Below are 22,608 nucleotides of genomic sequence, written 5' to 3' on the forward strand. Positions count from 1 at the left end.
GGCAAACTTTTGTTTTTTCTTCTGAGGAGCAATTTTATTTTAAAATTTATATTAAAATTTTAAAATATTTACAAATCCTTAATAAGTATTTTAAAAGTTATTATTATTATTATTATGCTAAGAAAATGCAATTATTAGGGAAATTTCGTCAAAATGTGGTTACATTTAAACTCAATCTGAATTCATTAACAAATTGGGTCTATTAATTTTATTAACTTAATTTTTGAATATTTCTTCTATTATTGCATAGGTAATGGATTTATAGTAAAATAATTTTATAAGAAAACATAAAAGATTTTACAGAAAAATTCAGTGTTGTTCAAATCATATATCGTTTATTACAGAAGTCTATCTTGGGAAACTATTGAAAATAGATTAAAGGAGAGTTTGTACAAGGGCTTTGCATTGAAACAAAGGTTAAAATATATTACATTTAAAAAAAAGAACCATAGATTTTAAAATTAACTAGCTTTTACAATTTCTATTAATATTTCATGCTGCTTTTCATTTACAAATATTTAATGAGAGCAACTTATATCAGAACTAATCTAAAAACTAATAGGCATCGGCAAACTTAAGCTAGATTGAATGGAGGATCACTCGGGGTTCAGGTGAAGATGTCGTCGACCAGTTGTTTGGTGATAATGCGATGTGGCCTGGTGGGATTCACCTTGGGGCGCTGGTAGAGTCGGGCGTTAATGGCGTACAGCCGGGGTGAGAGATCGCAGCGCACATTGAACCACCAGTCGCAGACGAATACCGCCTGTGAGAACTGGGTGCCATTTGGACAGAGGAACGTGGCCTGGCGTCCATCGATGTCGCAGTAGTGCCAACCTGTAGGAAAAAAATTGTTTCTATTAATATTTGGGAATTTAATTTTAGTCACATAATTCGCACTTTTAAAAAGCCAAATTTAGGCTATTGTTCTGTAAAGGCTTTTTAACATTTTGTTTAATTTTAAACGACTATACCATTTTTCTTTATTAACACAATTTTATTTTGGATATAAGGTAAAACATTGAAAAATAGAATATTATTTTGAAACGACAAAAAATGAAATTATTGTCAGTATAATGTTTTATACTTTATTAAATGATAATGGATACTATGACCCTTTCAAAAATAATTTGTTTTCTCTTTGACCCTTTATTATATTGATACAAATTTTAGTTTTTTTTTTATTAAATTCCCGAAAAGTACACCAAGTTTAAAGATCACTTACCCTGGCACCTGGTCTCCATGTCGGCAAAGAATCCGGGATACTCCTGCTCGTCGCAGTAGAAGTTGGTGTAGGGCACCGCCGACAGAATTGGATAGTCAACGCCGGGACGACCTGCAAATGATTTTGTTATTGCAATTAGTGAGGCGCTCTGCAGAAGCAAATAAACTGGAACCAAAACACACTGCACTGCTGCATGACACGCAGTCGGCGGTTTCCAATCAATTTCACTTCATCCAACCTTACTTGAAAGAAGAAATCGGCAGGAAAAAATATGCTCCTACCTCCCCAAAAGTGTCAACTGCAGTCGCGCTGCCCCGGGGTCCCCGAAAAACTGAATTCTCTCGCCAACAAAACAAATACAAACAACAAAAGAAAAACATAAACAAACCCCCAGACCGGTTTCAGTCGCCTCTCTGGCGCTAATAAATGAATTTACGAGTAGATGCACTTCTGTGCCAAATATCCATTTCGCTCGTCGGAAAATAATTTAAAATCGTGCACTTTTTTCTGGCCTGTCGCTGATGGCGCGAAATGCATTTCACTGGCTCATCTTCAGCTCCGCTGCTGGTCCGGCTATCCAAAAAAGTGGTTTAAAAAAGATACAACCCTTTCCCAGAGGACACAATTTCATTGTTATTCGAGTTGGTGGCATGTTTAATGATTGGACATCGGGGAATGCATATTGATTGACTAACATAATAGGTGCTTCCCTTGTTTATTTGCTTTGAGATCCTAAAAAATCGAACTCACCGGGAATAGATTTACCCAGCTCGAGATACTCCCGCACCGAGGGGCTGAGGAAATTGTCCGGTATCTCCGGCAGGTCCTTCTCCTGACTGCCGCTCTCATCATTCTCCAGATCCTGCTGCGGCTCTGGCTCAAAGTTTACCGGTTCCGGAGCACGGGGGCGTTTGGCTCGCTTGGAGCGAACCGTTTCGTGGCAGTCTGCAAGTAGATTTAAACACTTATTACTGCAAATAACCAAGCCTCAAATCGGCAAAGTTCAAGGTTACGACGAGGGGAAAAACAATAAAGTCTATGTATTTAAGTTTCGCGGCGATGCCAATCATTGGCTTTAATGTCAAGATACAAATTTGATTTGTCCGCTGCCCCATAAACCACTCCCTAAGCCCCTAAGCCGGTTAATGAGACTCGGTAGTCGCCGCCGAGTTAACTTTAACCTCAGATGATGTGTCTGACCCGCTTTTGAGATTTAATATACGCTTGTGTAGCTGCAAGCAATTGGGCAACTATTGTTCTCTTACACTACGAACAAAATGTATGCAAATTGTTGATATTACTATATACACTTTTGGTGTCAATTGGTTTCTACGTAACAAACAATTATGATTAATTGTGTAATGTAAAAAAATACTCTTATAAAAATTTCAGAACTTTAAAAAGTTTTTATGACCTTCAAGTTTTGTTCTTTTTCAAATCTTATATATTTAAATATAGCACATTGTTTTTTATAATATTAAAATTTTTATGACTATTTTATTGTGATCGTTGTTTTAAGTGTACAATGTTGTATATTTTGCAGTTGATTGTGTAGATTGTGTTATTGCTGCTTCTGATGACAAGTTTCGCGCGGTTGCCGTTTTTGCAGCTGACCTTGCCGCTTCTTTGGCAGTGGGAAAAGATATGCCTCCGACTTCAGAACTTTGCGGCAATTGCTCAATACTATTTTTTTTTCTGCCATTATTTCTGCTTTTGCATAAATCGGGTTTTTTAGCTCATTAGGGTGATTTGTTGTTGTACATAAACTGGATTTTTTAGCGACTGCGATTCTGCTCTGCTTTCTTTACATATCTGCCCCTACACACTAGGAAATTCGAAAAGTAATTCAATAAATTTGTATCAACCTATAGAAATATTTGGTAAATATTTCAGTTGTATTTTATTTTAGTTGTAAGGCTTCGTTTTTTATTATAAAAATAAATATTTATTGTTTTATTTAGGGAATTCAAAAGACTAAAGAGAACTTTACTGTCGACTAGTCTTCTCTACCTTTTTTGTTAAGTAAAGTAAACCTCTTAAATTTATTTATTTACATTTTGTTTGCTTTTCTGATGTCCCAGCAACTGGAAGTAGACAGAAAAACTTGTTCTTAATTTGTATTCTATATTTCACGCGCAATTTATTCACATAGCTTGCAGTTGTCGCTGTCGTTATTGTGGCAGCTTTTGCCTGTTGTAATTGACCTTAACCTTGTTCCTCAGTTATCCGTTTGCTTTTTATACATTTTTTTGTTGCAGTTCTCAGTTCGTTTGCCGGTGCTTTTGGTTGTGTAATTGAGTTGAATGTTTGTTTTGAGCCCCTGGCGATAAACTTTGCCTGGCCAATGATCTGGTGTTGCATCGAGCATGGGCCTTTCATCTAACAGATGTATCGAGTGTGGGCTTAGTCGTTAAACTATCGACAAAGGAAGGCGAACTCAATGCAGCTTTGCCGATCGAGCTGCTATGAATCAAACAATCTAACTACAATTAAAATTGATACTTCCGAAAAGATGCAGTTGGTTGATTGTCTATTAAATGAAACTATTTTTAGTTTTCTTTAAAAACAAGTGACCAGTTAATCAATCTATGCTACTTTACATTTCATCTCAAAGTTTCCTGAATAACAGAGCAATTTTCAAACTGAATCCAGCAAATTATGGACTAAGCCATCCCATAAACATTAAAACCATTTTCATACTCAGATCAGTAAGAGGCAGTCATTAGTTGGCCACAGATTAGCAAATTATTAATCCCGAACAAATTAACTGCAAAACGCAGAGCACACGCCTCGTACGGCAGAAACCAATTAGGCCAACTCCAGCCGACTCCCACGCAAAAACCAATCAAATGCAGAAAGCATAAAATTAAAAATTAAATTATTGGGCTCTCGAATAAGCGCACATACCTGTAAACAAGGGACGGCCAACAAATTGCAACATAATATTTCGCAAAAATGGCAACAAAATTTATTACAATTGAAATAATTACTGCGAAAAAGAAAAACAATCAAATTGTAATTAGACGCGCGTTGAGGTGAGTCTCGCTGAGAGGCCAACTGCAAATGCGGCGACAAATTGTAAAAACTGCGCGGTTATTTACACATTCATGTGTCCGCGTCCGAGTATAAATCTCTATATCTATATCTGTAGCCAAGTCCATTAGCCACGCATTTGTTAGGGGCCTTATGTCAAAAAGTTTTGTGCGTGAGAGAAAAAAAAAACAAATTCTATTTGAGAACCGAGTAGTTAGATACCCTTGCCAATAAGAGTTTGAATATACAATAAAATAAACTATTTAATTTATAATATACATTACATATTTCCTGTTACAGAATTTTAATTGTACTTCACATGGTATGATTTGAAGTCAAATTTAAAATACTCGTATTTTTGTTAGCTTCACTATTTAAAAATTAAAATATACACGGCATATTAATATTAGCTTTTATTACTTTTAAGTACTATCAACTTTTAGGAAACTTTGTATGCTTTTCCAGCGTATTTCGTGGAAAATTGTAATGCCCTCCGCAAAAGTAAAAAAGTAGCCACAAAAAATTAAATTTTTTTTTTGTTAACCAACGGATGGGAGTGCGTCGTCATGTGGCACACCCCTTTGCCACGTCAGGCGTTGTGTTGGCTAGCTGCTTGTCTGCGGGTTAGGTAACCAAAACTAAACCGATCTGAACGGACGCTGTAGCCAACTCTCCTCCGGTGGAGCCCACTCCTCACCACTGCTCCTGCCCCTGGCACCCAAATCCCGCATCCTTCATGTGTTGCTCCATCCAATCTGATGATTTGGTTCGCTTTGGTTGGATCAGATTTGCTTCGGTTTGGTTTGGTTTGGTTGGTTTAGTGGGTTTGGTGGCCTGTCGTCGCCCCTGTGATTGGGTTTTGGTTTTGTTTTTCTGTGCAGTCGCATAATTAAAGTAATTGCCTTTCGTTGTGTGCGCGAAATTGAGTCAGCAGCTGGGGTGGAAATTAAATAGCAAACAGAAACGCATTTCACAATTGTAATTGTCGTTTAGTTTGGCGTTGAATTTGGCACTTTTTTCACCGCCAAGCGCAGAAACCCATCTAACCGGCTGATAATAATCCCCCACATAAATCAAATTGCCTGAAAACTTTTATCGACGTAGGCGCATCTTTTTTGGGCTTGTATGCTCTGTCTTTGCTGGATGATCAGACCCAAATAAGACTCCATTTGGTCTTGTACTGCTGCTGCTGAAGTTGGTTTAGGTTGCACATAAATTAAACCGTTTTGTGGCTTTCGGTTTTATCAGTTGCCCGCCTCCAAATGGTATTATTAATGTTTTCACCCATCGTCAGGAGTGGAAGGCTAGGCTAGAGTTTAGGAACTCTAATGGCTTAATAGCGGAAATTGTTTTCACATCTAAATTAGACAAAAAGCCAGAAGTTCGTGATTACTTTTATTTCCCAATTAATCTCAGATAATCACAGTTATTGTTCTGATTTATTATGATTAAACTCATAAATGCTTAGGGCTCCCATCAATGTTATTGTTAAACTAAATAATTTTTTCAATAAATTTTCTGTTTACTACTCCTTAATGTCAACCATAAAGAGTCATCAAGCCCATTAACGATTCTTATTCTTCTTGACCGTAATCGGTTAAAGGGTTGAAAAAGCCAAGCCAGGAAATGCGGGATTGCATGCTGAGCTTTGCGGAGCAACAATTATCTGGAAATAATTCATTGGTAAACAAAAAACAGCAAAAGACGAAGCCATGCCATGGCATATCCTTCCATGTCACAGAAAACTGCCGTAGACAGGGGGAAAACAACATCGCGACAACAAAAACAGCAACATTAAAGAGGATAATTCAGTTGGCATGATGAACATCATCGGATCCATGAAACAAGGCCGTCCTGTCCTTTCTGTAGCATTGCGTCGCGTAAAGCGGCGCAAAATAAATTAAGCTCATTATATAATTGAATCCTTGATAGGCTGATTATCCACACGGCTTGCCATGTGCCTGCCGCCTGGATCCTTCTACCTCTTACCTCTTACCTCCTGCCCACTCGCTGATTAAGAGGATAATGCCCAGTCAAGCGCAAGGGATGCGAAATGGCCAAACGCAAAAATTATGGAAATGAATTTCCTGTTGCATGCGTCGGTACGGTGGTGCGATGGCCAGCGACATTTCCCTTAAATCTGCCAGGTGGTGTCCGCAGTCAAATTATGAATGGTTGGGCTTAAAAATGATCCAGAAATCACCTTAAAGAGCCTTTAATTTCGGTAGATCAAATATAAGTTTAAAAGAGGTTTGATTACTAAACATTCCGGTTGTTGAATGTTTGCTAGAAACGGACCATCTATTTAAAACCTATTCCAATGATTAAATAATTATAATTAACAATTACTACATTTCTCAAGCAATTTTCAATATTAGTGCATAACTCACGTCAGTCTTATGCTTGAGAAAAGGTATTCAGTATAAATATTATTTGTATTAATTATAATCAAAAAAAATGTAGTTTAGACTTTATTTTATTTTTAAATCAAAAATTGTTTCGATTATCCTACCGTTTGTAAAGACTATTGTCTTTCAAATCAGTGCAACTTGCTACTTGAAAGCACCAGAAAAAATTGTCGCTGGCTCCACCTTAAAAATTGAGGACAAAAAACTGAACTAAAATTGTTTTAATGTCGTTCGATCGCCAGTTGTGCGGGGCAGTATATTTTAACGGCAACCTCATGCAGTCACGATTTGTTACTCACACACACGTGGCGATATATAAATCTAGATATATATTTATATGTGTGTAGTCGCAGGCCTCCTTAATCTATTGACTAAATGCATTGCATAAACTGTCGGTCGGTCGGTCGGCCAAACCTCCGAGCACAGAGACCTAAAACAATGCCACAAAACGACGAACGAGTTCAGTTAGCCGGCAGTTTTCGTGCAGCAGCGCTTTCAATGGCCACAAATAGCTCAAAGGCGCTTTGTCTAGCCAGTATGAAATCCACCCCTTTGAATCCCCGATATAACACATAACCCCCCTCTGCAGCGAAACCCACTCCCTGTTGCATGGTTAAATTATGAACGCAGCCAAAAAATCTATTTGTTGGCTATGCCCAAAAAACCAAGTCCCCAAACCCCAACTAGTTTCGTTTTAGGCCAAAGAACTTTTAAGCTGCATTCGAATTGCCAAGTAAAATTTAATTCCGTATACAGCTAAGAACCGCTCTCGTTGTCTCCCGATCTTTATCGTTATGCCATAAGACACCCACCAATGCCAGTTAACTGATGCCTGGCTTAACGCTGACTGCACGGGTAAAAATTTTATATATCTGTCAAAGTTTTTAAGAAATATAGTAACGTTCTTCTTACTGAATAAGTATAATATTAATTGAATTTAATTTGCATCGACATTTAAAGCTTTTGCAGTTTCGTTGTTGGATCAATTGATTTGTATTTACTGCATTTATTTCTGTGTATCAACGAAACCGGGCCGATATTCGCTGGAGGCTAGGATTCCAAGGTAGTCAGATTGTAACGTAAATATACAAAACATTTTCAACTCCTTGATGCGATTGATTTGCAAACTTCTTACATAAGCTAGTGGCTTGTTGAGCTGTTGTGTCGGCTCATTACAACTATAAACTTGCATTGCGGTGTGGGCGTCGTTGGGAATTTCGCTCGAGGAAGGTTTTCATTTTCAGCAAGTTATACGATCAATCTTTTTTAAAATCATAAAGCTTACAGTTTTTGAGCAAGGCTTGTCTAGCACGATTTTATAGCCAGATTGACCAATATCACAAAAATTTCTTTTACATTTATTAATCGTATAAATTACATAAACCTTTAAACCAGAATAGTTTTACGTTGCTTGTAAATTGACTTATCGATTAAAATGATAAAAAGATGATAAATGATAGCCACATTCTTAAATCAATTTTTGATATCCTACCATTTGCAATTCATTAAGTACCCACAACCCCAAGCCCCAAAAACCTGACCGTGGTTGTCTGCTACAAAATCACTTTAATAAGCTTTTATATGTAATTATGCGTTTTTCCACGTTAATTGCATTGAAAATCCGGGACTGATTCCCACAGTTTCCCAAACTGCCGCTCGAACTTTTCCACATCCTACTCGAAGGTGATGCAGCAGGAGGTCGCTTTTTGTGGCCGCTTGGGCAGTTTTTCATGTCGCATATCTCATAAATATAAATGACTGAAATTTTCCGCAATTTGTCGCACACAAAACAAATTTCATTTTAATTGAAAATTATGCCAGAGCATTAACATGAGCAGCGATTTAATGGATTCTGTTGGGGATTTCGCAGATGATGTTGTAGTTAAAATTTATGGATGATGCGAAACGGAATTCTGTGCGTGTAAAAAAAGATTTATGATTCTGGAGATGCTTTTTAAAAGATAAGCGGGATAAAAATGTTAAGGCTATTTATATTGAACAGGATTAATACATTCTGTTAAGATTTACAATAATATTATATAAGAAAGGTCATCATTAAATATGCGTAATGATTTCCGAATAAAGGTTTTAAAAACCCAAAGTGATATGAGTGACTTATGGCCATTAGCAAGAAGGGAAATATGTGACAAATTGTCAATCCAATGGGGAAACACTCAATCGGATTTGAGCTTGGCATTCCAATATTTTTTCGGCCAAAATTATCGCTTTGTTGGCCGTTGACTTGGCTAGCCGATTTGCATGTGTCAGCTGGGCGGTCCGCCGTTGTTTGTTGGCCTGGTCTGGTGCAATGTGTTGGCTGACAGCTGCATAAATTGTTTTCTCATGTGTGCCAAATGTTTGACTTACGCGCAAAAATGTTTGCGCAGGTAAATCTTTTGTGTGTGCACCGGATTGGGTCAAATTTTTTGTCTTGTTTTCCGCAAGAGCATTTGTATTTGTTGCTAGCCATGCATATAAATCAATTAATTTATACATAAAAAAGCGAACTTTTTTGCAGCATTGCGTGCCACAACGATGCAGGGGCGAAGTTATTTCCTACACCTGGCAATTTGCACGTATTTGGGCAGCTTTTAGCTAACCCACATCGCAAAAATTATCAGAGCGGTCAATTAAGTGCTTTTATAGTCTACATTTTCCTTGGTTGATAGATATTAAATTTTATATTTAACGTATGTCTCTGTTTTTTTGTATAGAATGTAATAAAGTACATGTTATTTGTAATTCTTATTATGTTAACCGTCACTGTGCATAGATATTAAAATGTTTTTTTTTTCGTCTAGAGAAACACATAAATACTTATCTGCCTGTCTCTTGCCATAATTGAAAATCATTTACATTCGAATGGCAAATGGTGGTTGGCTAAAACATCTGACAATCTGCCCAAAGCGGATGTGCCGAACAGCAGCTGAAAGGTTATTTGCCAGTTAGTTGCATGTATTACGTATACGCCGCGTTGGCTTCAAGCGACTGATTTGTGTGGCCGACAGACAGACGGCGGATGCATTGCTCGGTTAATGTGAGTGGGAAGCCATTCGTCGGGATGATGGGCTCCAACTCGAGGGCCTGGGGCGCATTCTTGCATCCATTCAAGAGGAGAAGCCTTCGCCATTACTGGCAACTTTCAAAACTTAGATGGCAGATTTGGAGTGGTTTTAGAAGGAACAGCATGACTCCCACAGACTTTAAAATGGTGCTCTCAAGTACAAGATTATGTAAATACTTTTGCAATTTACTCACAATTTACCTAATTTCGCTGACAATTTATTTGCAGTTTGCTATTTGAGTATATGATTAAAATGCAATAGCTAGTCTAATAACATGTACCAAAATATTTATTATTTAAAGTACGTACGATATAAGAAACGTAGAAATAAATCACGATCTTATTTACATAGGATTAATATTCTATGATTTCCAGGAATTCGTTTGCAAACATTCTCTCTTTTTAATTTTTTTTACAGGGTACTCTTAACCATTGTCAACACTTTGACATTTGCCTAGTCTGAGGTATGTCTGCGAGTGTGGGCAACCACTTTTGACTTGAAAAGTTTATTAAAATCCAAGTAATAATCGAACACAATGCCAGTGAGTGACTGTTAATTAGAGGCGAGCACAAATCGCACCTCATTGAAATGGCAAATGGGTAAATATCGGGAGGCAGACGTTAAACGGCAAAAGGCGGATCGGTTTGGTTCGCATAGCCTTCGCTTCGGTCGCTTAATTTCGCTTTTATAGTCTGTGCATATATATTTTTTTTTTTGCATTTGCCACACAAAATGTCGTGCAGCATTTGGTTGTGTTGTTATATTTTCGGGGTGCGGACTTGGGCAACCTTCAAAATCATGCAAATGTCAAATGCCAAATATAGTAGAACTTTCCGGTCTGGGTGGTAGTGTCGATTGCCATGAGACTGGTCAGAAGTTAGAAAGTATTCCCAGGCATCCCAGGCAACATCTTCAAATGCGATTGCCGCAATATAGCTACACTCATAAATAACCTGAACTTTGGCGCTGTGTCTGGCTAATAAAACATGCGAATATTTCGCATGGTGTCGTGTCGTATCGGTCTGCGGATTTTGCAACAAGCAGGCTCTTCCCAACGCCAGCGAAAAAGTTACGCATGCGCCAAGTGGCCAAACGGATTGCCACCCGATGGAAAAGCGGAGAGACGACCGACTGACACACCAAAAAATAAAATGCAGCACCGTTTTGAACGCAGTTTTGGCTTGCGGTTTTGTCAGCCAGCGCTTGACACATCAAGGCAGGCGGTCGGATTGCCTCAGCGCTAGCTGCATCACGCCTCCGCCTGCTCTCAAACCCTGAAGTACAGTAGAGTTTCGATAAAATAAATGCCATACATTTTTTTTATTAAGTGAGGCAGGAGAAAACGAAAGGTCTTTACTTACTTTGTATTATATTGTAGGTTTAAAATTTTAATTTAATTAACTTTGATATATGTTTTCATTACCTATTAAAAATCAAAATTTTAAACTTTTCTTTAATTAAAAAATTAAATTTGATTAAAAAAAATTCTAAATGTTTCTTAAAGTTTGCAAATTTTTTCTATCTAATAGTTTTAAAATTTATTTATTAGAAATCTTCTGCAGAATTCGAAGAGTTCTTTAAAACTTTTGGCTGATAGTTTCATAAGTTTTTCTTTTTCGTTGGGAAATTAACACTGTACGAGCAAAAGAATTCATATATGTACATAAATGTGACGGCGTTGTCGTGTAATCTGCTAGAATTTATTGCTCTTAATTGGAATTGGTTGTGTGTGTAATTCGATTAACTAAATCCAAGCCAAAACAACTTGTGCCGATGCAGCCTTGTTGCTGTGACCATAAAAATAAGTTTTGTTGATCATATTGTTATGAGCATTACCCTATGCTTGAAAGTTTCTTTGGTTTTATTTTCCTGGTAAAAAAGATCGATCATTTAAATGTCTTTTGAATAATCCTTTATGGAAAATACCAGTCAATCGTGCAAAGTTGATATAGATTGAAGTGCAAATGTTACTATTAATGATATTTGGGTTGTTAAGATTCAAAAGTAGATAATCGGAAGTCAAAGCTGGAAAATTGATTGCGGGTGTGAATAAAATAGTTAAATGACTAACACATCTAACATATTTTCCATGCTTCATTTTAGATTTCGATTTAAGATTCCCTTTGCAACTGATTTAACACTTTTAGCTATTTTAATAAGTATATATTATACCAAATCAACAGCTCAGAACTAAATAACAAAAATTAAGATTCTCTTTTACAATTCGAACTGCTTTATCCTTATAACATTATTTTATGTATTGTAAGTATTGTTTAGTATGACTACTTTCTTAACCGATACATCAAAAGTGTATTGTAATATTCGACCAAGTCAGTAAATCTACTTAAAATGCGACTCACATAAATATTGTTGGGAATTTTGATTTATGGGTTGGGGGATTGTCTTCACAGCTTACCAGTAAATAATAAATATCCACAAATGATGATGAACACAAAACTTATCCTCGGCAACATGTTGCTGCTGTGTCTGCTGCTGGTAAATACTATTTTTGTTTTATTTTTTTTCGGCAGGAAGCGGTTCCTTTTGCTTGACTCCCACTACTATAGTTTGATTTACGAGTTGTGTTTTAACCTTTTGCTATGTTTGTTCGCTTGTTAGTTAAACACTCGCATTTACTTTCATGCACTTGAAACCAAATAGTCAAGGCAAAAAAAACCGCGTGCGGTATAGCAATTTAACGATAAGTAAGATTTCGCTTAAAGCAACAATTACAATCAATCCGTTTTTATTAACGACAACCACCGCAGACAATTCGCAGTTGCTGCTGCCGTTGCACTCGTTTAGTTTTCTATTTTCCTTTTGTAAGTTGACTTTTCCCAGTCGAAATTGGAAAATCAAACCACACCAAAGCGGGAGATTGCTTTAAATTTGCATGGCCTATAAAGCAGTTAAGTCGTATATGAGGCGGTTGCTCAAGAGGCCGCCAAAATAGCGGGCGGGTAAAAGCTTCGCGTTGCACAGTTGATGTTGCTGCTGTGCTATTGGTGCTGCTGCTGTAATATTGCAGTTGCAATTGCCTTAGTTTGTTTTCCTGAGACAATGGAGCACACGAATATGGCACAACACAATTTGTGGCCGGGGACAATAATAATACAACTCGTACACTTCTTGTTTCACTTTTATTTGTAAAGGCTGTAATATTTTTTGACTATTGATCGACAAGTACAACCGTTCAACCAGACGCTTCAACCTCAACTGACTGCAATTGTTGTTGAATACAAATACTTGGCCGTCTACCCAGAAAACACAAGATTCACTCCACTCCGCTCAAGAAAACACTCCAACTCATAGTTGAGTGGCTTTTGAGCCCGGCCTGAACTCGTTTGTCGTGCCTCCAAAAAATATATGTTCAACTTGAGCGCGCACACTCGGCTAGCTCACTTTTAATTGTACTAACTAGCTCGATCTGCTCTGCTCTGATCTTACGCAATTGCCAATTGCCCGATGAATCACGAAAAAGTTGGCAGTCGAGAGAGCCCCGAACCCTATTTTGGGCAACCTTCGAGCTGGAAAAACAAGACACCGAAGAACAAAAAGCTGGCCAGGCCACAGCAGCTTCTAATTAATAGTGTAATTAAGTTTTTCATTTCATATTTTGTGTTTTTGGTCTGACTAGAGCGGAAAAGCCTAAGCTAAGTGACACTTTTTTACTTTTTCGGGGCCTTTCATTTTTTGAAGGTTTATATATTGTTTGATTTTTTGCAACATCTGAATAGGAAACTTCACTACCGAAAATTATTTGTAAGACATCAATAAATTTAAATAAGTAAATATTCGTGTCGATTTTTATAAACTTTACATTAGGCACTTCAAATTTTTTTACTAAATGTAAGGTTTTAAAAGTTAAGATTTGTTATTTTCTACATTTACTAGCTCTTTCGTCCAGTCTATCCATTAAAAAAGCGATATTTCAGAAAGTTTTTTTTTTTTGTAGGACCAATAATTCCAAAAATATGTTTGTACCTCGGACTTTGTTCAGTGTTCTGGCGTAGAGCATCTTGAATGCAAACCGTTTTGCAATTGACCTTGTGTTGTAGGTCTTTGGCTGCCACAGAATGTACCTTGGACCGAGGAGCCTTCTTCTTGTGCTACAACACAAGAGGCTTCTGCTGTGGATCCCCCATATAAATGTACTTAATTGAGACACAAAGGAGGACTTTGAGGGGCAACTGATTTATTCGGTGCCGGTGCCATGTGCCATGCGCCGACCAGCATTCGCAATTAACCTTGTCCAGATGGTTCCGATCGAATTGGTCGCTTAATGCTGCTGGCTGGCATCACTCAGTCAGTTCGGACAGCTCGGTCCAATCTCGGGTGATGGCGGTAGGCAGCAGTAGGCAGCACCTCAAGGCCTCCCACATAAATCATAATCACATTAGGCCCCGTGTCCGGCCAGATCGAGGCGTGCATAAATCGCAGTTCGTCGTTCGCTTCCCCATGGGTAATTGCAAAAATAAATACAAGTAAAGCGTACTCAAATTATGTATTATATAAAACGAGAAACAATTATTAATGGCAAAAGCCACAAATCGGGTCTGAACATTACGCAGTCGAAAAGGTGGCTAACGAGGCGGCACAAAACGGCGCCAAATTGCGTGTCCGGCCGAGCGTCCGATTGTCTGTAATTGATAAACTGGCTAAAATGAACTGGACGACTGTCTGTCTGTCTGTCTGGCCATCCGTCCGTGATCGACTGAAGTCGGGCTTATTTACCGCAGAGTTTATTAAGCAAAAATTTATGTTCACTTACTCCAATTGAAAATTGCGTTTAATAATCGCATTCGTACTCACTTTTTTGTTGTAACTTTAATTACCCGCTAATAGCTTTAATGTTTCGCCAAGTGTTATACGTAACCAATGTAGAACCGCCGAAAGATCTATCAAACGAAGCCGCAAGGTTATGTAATCTCCAAAGGCATATTAAATCAATGTCTACAACTGAGCTGATCAAGTTATGACAGCATGTATCGCGGAGTCCATAAAATGATGGCAACTATCTCGGAATGATTGATATTCGGCCAGTGGATTTACGAGCAGACACTTATCACACATCAGCCAGGGGCGAATTTAATGTTTCTTAATTATATTTGTAATAGTAAATAATTATTCTAGCGGGCGAGTGGGGTATCCTTTCATTTGATGTTTAGTTGTAGTGCGGTTAAATGTTATTATTGTCTATTAACTTATTGATCCGCTTTCTCAACATTCGTAAGTGTTTTCTGGTTTTAATTTTAATTGATTTTAAGGAAAAACAGAAAAGTTGCACCCAAGGACTTACATTTTGAAAGGGATGAAATCTGTTGCAAAGAACATGGTCTTTGGGTTTCATTATTTTTAGGTCACTCATAATGTTCTTTTTTATGGGGCCACAAAACACGTTCGTTTTGTAGGAAGTTAGAAGTTGATTCGTAAGCTTGCCGGCTTGGGTTTCCATAATTTAAGACTGGGCTCAGCGCTTGCGGATTATTGAAAAGTATTTTCGTGGCCATTAAAACTAATTGGCGAGGACTGGATGTCAATATATGATTGGGGCTGGGGACTTTTGATAGACAAGGTAAACAATGGAAATGTCTATGTCGAATCGATATTAGGCTCTCAAACTCCTCGGGCCCCCAAACCCTTGACAAGGTCAGGTGAATTGATTGCACAGTGCCCCAAGCGACGGGACTGGCAGAAACGATCCGAGTCTCGTTTTAATGATGTGCCAGATTCGGGCTCCTACATGGTCTCATTTACACGACAACTCTTGAGATTGGATCGCTCGATTGATGCCCTTTTATGGCAGAACGGCCCGTTGGCGCGAACTTGCCTGTCATCTGCTACAAATCAGCTGTCATAAGCCCGATCCGATCCGATCCAAGTCGAGCCAGCGTTATTTCGGTGATTTTTACAATCACTTTCAAAAACCCAACTAACAGCCAAACAATCTTTGATAATGATCATTGCCACTCGACGAGCGGCAAAGAAGATGATTGCGATTAAGAGCCACAGAAGAGGCAGTGTTGTCTGTTTTGATTACAAATCAACTAATAAAAAAAATAACGACTTGCCGGGAGGAAACTATAAAAAACTGATTGAGCACAAAAATCCTGTCGAATATAATTGATTTTTATTGTGTACTTTCATTTTACAGGCTTTTCAATTTTAGGTTCTTTTTTATTTAACCAAAACAAGTAAAACTTTAAAATGATTTTTTATTGCTTTACATAAGTTTTATATTAGCATGTGAACATTTTTTTATTCGTTTGTCTTTACTTAACTCTTAAAATCGAACATTTTTGTACAACTTAATCTGAAGCTAGTGGGAATTTGTCCACAAATAATAATATAATTGTAATCTTGCTTGTATTATCTTTACACAAAAATTAAATAATTGAAAAATACGATTTTGTAAAATTTATTCAAAACATAATACAGCGTTAAATATTACAAAAAAAAAAACCGAACTGGCATATCTGAAAAGAAGTGGCCACCACTTGCCTGCGATTGAGAAATGCACAATTAAAACCAGAGACGCTCGCCGTTCACCTGGAGAGGTGGATAGGTGGATAGAGTTGAGGTCGGGTTAGGTGGCAACTGGCGGAGCGGAGTCATTAGAATGTGCAGCGTTTTAATCTGCATGGGGCTATCATCCACTAACCACCGGTTTTTTTTTTTCCTATATTTTTTTTTCTTGCCATCGCAGGTGGTTCGAGCGGCCAAGCAGAAGCTGAGCGACTATGCCTCCGACACGCTGGCCAGCATCTCGAAGCGTTTCTGCCACCTGCACGGCCTGCTCCAGGTGGCCGAGCTGCAGGTCATCGAGAAGCTGCGCGAGTCCAGTCTGCCACCTCAAATGGAGGTGAACGAAGCCCTGGGCAGGCTAAGTGGCTACGAGTTGGTGATCAAGGTGAGAGTCCATGCACAGGACACTTTTGTTCCGCTCCTGATCTAAGACATCATCTTCTGCTAACAGCGTTTAAAGCAATTTCTGGAAAGTGACCCCGACGGCAACATGTGTGTGCCAAACGATATCAGCCTGAAGTGGGTGCTTAAACTAATCGGCGAGCATCTCGAGAAGATTCCCACAACTGTGCAAGTCACCAAGATCTCGGAAAATCCGTATCGGTAAGAAATGGTATAGATTTGATGAAAGCTATATAAGTATTCCTCTGCCTTCAATCATTTAGCGTGGCTTGTGGTCGCATTATGGATATGGCCAATCTATTCAAGTGCGAATTTGTGGACCCTAAGATTCAAGTTCGCTTCAGTACCGACTTTGAGAGCAGCTGCAGCAGCATCTCAATGTCATCCGCTGAAGACATCGCCTTCTCCAGGTCTTTCAGCAGTGGCAAGGATAATGTTAGCCACCCCAACGCATTGGCTTCCCAACTGATGCTCAGCCAAAGTTCGCAAACAAAGCAGCCAATGTCGAAGGGTCAAAGGAAACGGGCCAAAAAGGCCAAGAAAGCGGAGTCCAGTTTAACTTCGACTGGTGCCACTACCGATGAGTTTTCACCAAGGGATTTTGATTTTGTGCGGTGCTTCTCGGCCTTAGACATTACCAAACCGAATGAGACATCGGTTTCCAGGGCTGGCGGAAGTACAATCGATTGGTTCAAGACCGATGCTCTCGTTAAGGTTCGCTCCGTCAACTCCCCCGAAGATTTCTACGTCCAGGGCATCCATTCGGCCCAGCGATTGCGCGAGGAACTGGACACATTCTCCCAGACCCTTGCACACACACCCAGTCGCTCTCCACCGCCGCAGATTGTGGTGGGCCAAAACTACATCGCCTACCACAAGGATCAGGACCGGTTCTACCGCGCCATGATCAGCCAGAAACTGCCCACGCGGGACACCTACAAGGCCTTTCTGCCGGACATCGGCCTTTATGTCGACACTCACGGCAACAAGTGAGTTTTCTTTTTGATTTTTAAATAAATGGTTTAAAATAATTAAAAATGGCATATAATTCACACATACCTTTTTCGTTGCGCAAATGTAACAATGAAGCTTTCTTTTAGCTACTAAACCTCCTTGTGAAAGCAAAAATATTATTATTATTTAATATTGCAGTCGATTTGAGGTCAGGTTTGGTCAGAAATTTTAGCACTTTAGCATATAACTTAATAGTTAAAATCTGTTTTTTTAAACAAATAATTCGTAAGAACGATTCATTTCCTCTTTTTTTGAAGCATTAAAATGAAATCTATAAATCGTTTAAAATTTGGCACTAAAGTATTATAAATAAAGTTTTCAATATCTACGTTTAAACTTGGTTTCTAACTGAAGTTCGATTTCTTTGCAGCTTGTATGAGCTGCCGGAGCGTCTGGCCGAACTGCCGTATTCCGCCGTACACTGCAGCTTGTGGGAGCTGATGCCCAACCACGGCGGATCGGATTGGGACAATCGGGCCAGTGCCTTTCTCAAGCAGATTGTGCAGAAGTAAGTGAATCATCTCCTGCTCTTTGCCAAGCCAAACACAATCTAATTCGATGCACTTTTGGCACAGCAATCCGGTGCACGTGATCGTCAAGAAAGCTCTGACCCATGAGCTGCACGAGGTGGATCTCATCACCAGCAACTACAACACCGACATCTCCGTCCGCGAGTCTTTTTTGTACTCTGGCCTGGCGCGCTCCCGCTGCGGTCGTGCGCCAGCTATTGACCACCAGTGGCTGCAGCCCGCTCCGCACTTGCTGCGCCTGCCCCGAATGAAGTTCCAGTTCGGCGACTTGTTCATGGTCCAGATGCTGCACGTGGAGGACCCGCAGGAGTTCTATGTGATGCGCCACGACTTTGAGTCGCAGCGCTGCTTGCTGCAAGCCAACCTGCAGGGAACCATGGATCGCATTAGCATTAGCCAGCTGCAGAACATATTCTTAGGGCGCCAGCACCTTGGCTGCGTCCTGCAGACCGATGGGCAATGGAAGCGGGCCAGCATCGAGCAGATCCTTCCCGACGGTGAGCTATACAAAAAATAGACAAAATCTTGAATCACCAAAATAAAAAAGAGTGGTTGACAAAAAAAAAGGCCTAGAATATAAGCTTAGGATTGTTAAAGGATTTTATGTGCAGATAACTAAGAAATATTTTATGTTTTATTAACAATACTTACGCTTTATTCTATATATAATTGTTTTTGATCGATTTTTGTTGACGGAACTCGTCCTTTCTTTTCTGTGTATTAATATTTTTCTCAGGTTACGTTCTTGTGCGCTTGGTGGACGATGGCCCCAGTCAAAAGGTCTTCTGGGACCAGTTGTTCGTGCTGCCGCAGAGCTTCTGGGACACCGAGCTGGCCATCAAGTGCTGCCTGGCGGATGTGGAAACCCGTCCGGAGAAGGCCTATGTGTGGACGGCGGAGGCGACGGCCTCCTTCAGGCAGCTTACCGCGAATCCCAAGCTGTACATGGAGGTGATCCGTTCCACGGGCGATATGGTCTATGTGGCGTTGAATTTCATGCGTTCGGGCTCGGAGACCACCAGCGTGGGAGTCCAACTGGTGGCCCAGGGACACTGCACCTCGAGCGGGGAGACCAGTAAGGTGATCGAAGCACCCAACTCGTCACGATTCATGCGCCTGGACGTGGAGACGCGCAGGTTTATGGAGCAGCAGAAGAAGGGACAGCCGGTGGAGATGGCTCCCTACCAGAAGGCCGATAAGAACGAGCGAAACAAGCGCGTGAATGTCCATGTTCTTTACGTGCGACAGCCGGACGAGTTCTATGTGACGCTGCCCCACTTCCAGCCGGCCATCGAGCTCCTGCAGAAGTCGGTGCAGGAAGCGGCGGCCGCCATGTACCAGGACATGCTGCCCAGGACCAATTGGCAGGTGGGCGACATGTGCTATGTGAGCGTACAGGCCAAGTGCGATTCGCAGCTATTGTGGCATCGTGGAGTGGTGACCAAGGTCATGGCTTCTTGCGGTGCTGGTTCCCAATCGACCCACTACCAAGTGCAGTTGAGGGACTTGGGTGAGCTGGCCGACAATGTGAGCAGCACTTGCCTGACCTCCATTGACGAGGCCAACATGCGCATCTCGAACAGCGCCAAGCGTTGTCACTTGCACGGCATTCGGTCGATCGGCGATGGGTGGTCCGAAGACGCCATTGATTTCTTCAAGGACCAGTTGCAGGCTTACGACGATATCCATGTGACAGGTCACGGATTTTCGGATAACTCGTTGAGCGTGGTCCTTTGGGGCTCCCACACCATAATCAACGGACCCTTCGCGCCCGCCCGAATGAAGTACGTGAATATCAACAAGACCCTTCTGTTGGCCGGCATGGCTGAGAAGGATCCGACCTTCGATCCCGAGGACCAGCAGTCGTTGACCGACAATGTCAGCTTTCGCTCCGACGGAACAACCAAATCCAGCGACATTAAGGCCATGCAGTCCTATATGGACAACATTGATAAGACTGATAAGATGGTCAAGGCACAGAGCATCAATGCCGTAGAATCGCCTCGACTGAAGGTTGGCTTCGAGCACAACGAGGACATGCCACCGCTGGAACTCCTGGAGGATTTGGGAAAGGCCAAGCAGACGACGGGACTGACAGTACCACCTGCTGGATGGACAACGCCACGCAAGTGCGAGAAGACCATCTTTACGGCCATCGCCACGAATGTGAACTACGAGTGCCATGTCTACTTGACGTTGGCCAACGACAAGCCCTTCATGGAACACATGCGCAACCTGCTGGTGCGGAAGTTCAAGCCGCTGATGGAGAAGCAGCAGGAGCGATCCACCGCCTACAAGTACGAGGTGGGACAGCCGGTGCTGGTCACCTATCACATGGACAACCTGATCTATCGCGGAATAGTGCAGCGCTTGAGGAACAGCCACGATGAGTACACCGTGTACTATGTGGACTATGGCAACATGGAGCAGGTCAAAGCGGATGAGATGCTGCCATATGCCCCGTTCCCGGAACTGAACGCCATGTGCTTTCTGGTCACGATTCACGGAGTGCGCTCGAAGCGGCCAAAGTACTCCGTTAAGGAGATGGACACGGTCCACCAGCATTTGGTCATGAAGCTGAGCAGTGTGCGCATTATGGAGGTCAGGGGAGTGGGGACCACTAAGCATCCCAGTTGCCAGATCAAGGTGGGCAATGTGGACATTGCCACCATGATGATAGACTGCGGCATATCTGTGCCAGCCGAGAAGAAGCCGACGACCAAAAAGAAATCCATATTCATGAGTCCCCAAAGAGCACTCAAGGAGTTTAAGATGTTCGACGAACTGGAGGACCTGGCTTTCGGCAATGGAGTATCAACAAACACACCAAGAGAACCCGCTAATGCCCAGCGAAACAACGAAACTGAATCGTCGTTTCAGGAACCGCCCACAAAGAAAAAGTACCTGGTAAATAGCAAGGAGGTGGAGGCCTTTGAATGTGACCAGGATTTCGATTGTCAGCAACTTGCGAAAGAAGTGTACCTTGACAATAGTTTCTATCGCCCCGACTTTGAAAAATACGCTGCCGAAAGCGGCGCCGAAGAATCGGGACTTGATGGCTCGTCAGAAGATGAAGAGCAGTGCTCAAGTTCCTCTGCAAGTGATGATGGGCAGGAGGATGCGGATAACGAAATCAGTCAGATGGAACCGCTCAACTTTTCGGCCGCAGATCAGCTGCGGCGTCGCATTGAACTGCGTCATGAGGTAAAACAAATAGGATTTCCATTCTTAGTAATTTTGAAATCATGTGATTAATGTGAACAAATTATTTGTTTCGTTTTAAGGAAATGAAGGACAAGGTCAGCTTTTCACCCTTGGAAACCTCGACCGTAAGGTCCTACTACGATGCCAGTGGCAGCTTCAAGACGCTTTCCCTGCCCAACGGAGTGAAGCAGTTCCAGTGCACCGTGGACAGCGTGCTGTCGGCCACCGAGCTGCAGATCGCGCCGTGTCTTTCCGAGTTCACAAAGCACGACATTAGCCTGGTTCAGGAGACAAGTGTATTGATCAAGGATGCGGAAATGCTTAAGCGTCCCAAGCTGGGCGACTTGTGCTTGGCTCGCTACTCAAAGGACAAGCAGTGGTACCGGGCCATTATTAAGGAGGTGCCTCCGGGCAATCTCCAAGCCACCGTATTCTACATAGATTTCCACGACACCGAGAGGGTTTCACACAACCATTTAAAGGTGATGCCCAGTCAGTTGTTCATGTTCCCGCTGCGATCGTTCCGGGTTAAACTCCACGGCGTCAAGAGGAACAAGAATTTCGGAGAAAAGTCAGTGCGCCAGGCATTGCAGGCCTGCCTCTGCAAATATCCGCTGGCCTTTGCCCGGGTTCACTATCCCATTACCTACCACTCCAATCATTTGGACCGATCCGATGGCGAGCCCGATCTGATCGAAGTGGAGCTGTTTGAGGACAGGCACAAGAAGAAGCTCTTGTACCAATCTCTCTGTGAAAGTTGGATGCTCCTGAAGAAAACATAAAAAAATATAAAATATCATTACTTTTAAACGCATTAGATATGCGCATCACTACATAAATGAATATGTATTGCAGTATTACTTGACATTTTAATTTACTCGACAATTTTCTAATCTGAAGTGTTTTTCTTTTACCATTTAACGTTCTTTCACTTAAATAAAATTTAAATAAAAATTCATGACTGGCAAAACAATGATTTATTTCCACGAACTATGCTATAAAAATTGAATTAGAAGTTAAATGTAACTTCTGCGACCGCTCAGTTCTCAATGGAATGTGAATTCGCATTATCAAAATTTTGAAATTCACACAATCTTTTTAATGGCCACTCTTATACAAAATGTGTTTAAAATTATACTATATAATTTAACACATAGTCAATGCTGCCCTTAATTTTTTGTTATACATTTTTTGCATATTAACTT

At 40.8% G+C, this 22,608-nt stretch overlaps 2 protein-coding genes across 2 annotated transcripts in view; one reads left to right on the forward strand and one right to left on the reverse strand.

Moving 5' to 3' along the window:
* LOC108136845 overlaps positions 1–22,359 on the forward strand; it is a 57,185-nt gene extending 34,826 nt beyond the window's left edge. Inside the window, exons 3-9 of the mRNA XM_017258267.2 lie at positions 16,435–16,638; positions 16,705–16,856; positions 16,919–17,644; positions 18,040–18,177; positions 18,245–18,696; positions 18,936–21,403; positions 21,484–22,359. Coding sequence (XP_017113756.2) covers positions 16,435–16,638; positions 16,705–16,856; positions 16,919–17,644; positions 18,040–18,177; positions 18,245–18,696; positions 18,936–21,403; positions 21,484–22,185 — 4,842 coding nt within the window. The 3' untranslated portion in view covers positions 22,186–22,359. The remainder of the gene's footprint in view (positions 1–16,434; positions 16,639–16,704; positions 16,857–16,918; positions 17,645–18,039; positions 18,178–18,244; positions 18,697–18,935; positions 21,404–21,483) is intronic.
* On the reverse strand, positions 319–12,938 carry LOC108136848. The gene is made up of 4 exons (XM_017258272.1): positions 12,145–12,938; positions 1,973–2,167; positions 1,223–1,333; positions 319–834 (listed from the first exon to the last, which is right to left on the reverse strand). The coding sequence occupies exons 1-4, from the start codon at positions 12,200–12,202 to the stop codon at positions 608–610; spliced, it is 591 nt and encodes a 196-aa protein (XP_017113761.1). The 5' UTR covers positions 12,203–12,938; the 3' UTR covers positions 319–607.
* Positions 22,360–22,608: the final 249 nt, after the last annotated feature.

The sequence above is a fragment of the Drosophila elegans genome, unplaced genomic scaffold, assembly GCF_018152505.1.
Source record: "Drosophila elegans isolate 14027-0461.03 unplaced genomic scaffold, ASM1815250v1 contig_476, whole genome shotgun sequence".
In the NCBI taxonomy this organism is placed as follows: domain Eukaryota; kingdom Metazoa; phylum Arthropoda; class Insecta; order Diptera; family Drosophilidae; genus Drosophila; species Drosophila elegans.

What these genes read in the sequence shown, in the direction of transcription:
- LOC108136848 (XM_017258272.1), bottom strand. Translation starts at nt 12,202, where the DNA reads ATGTTGCCGAGGATAAGTTTTGTGTTCATCATCATTTGTGGATATTTA. An exon ending in TGGATATTTATTATTTACTG is followed by an intron (nt 2,168 to 12,144) that starts GTAAGCTGTGAA and finishes ATCTACTTGCAG; the next exon opens with ACTGCCACGAAACGGTTCGC. An exon ending in CATGGAGACCAGGTGCCAGG is followed by an intron (nt 835 to 1,222) that starts GTAAGTGATCTT and finishes TTTTTCCTACAG; the next exon opens with GTTGGCACTACTGCGACATC.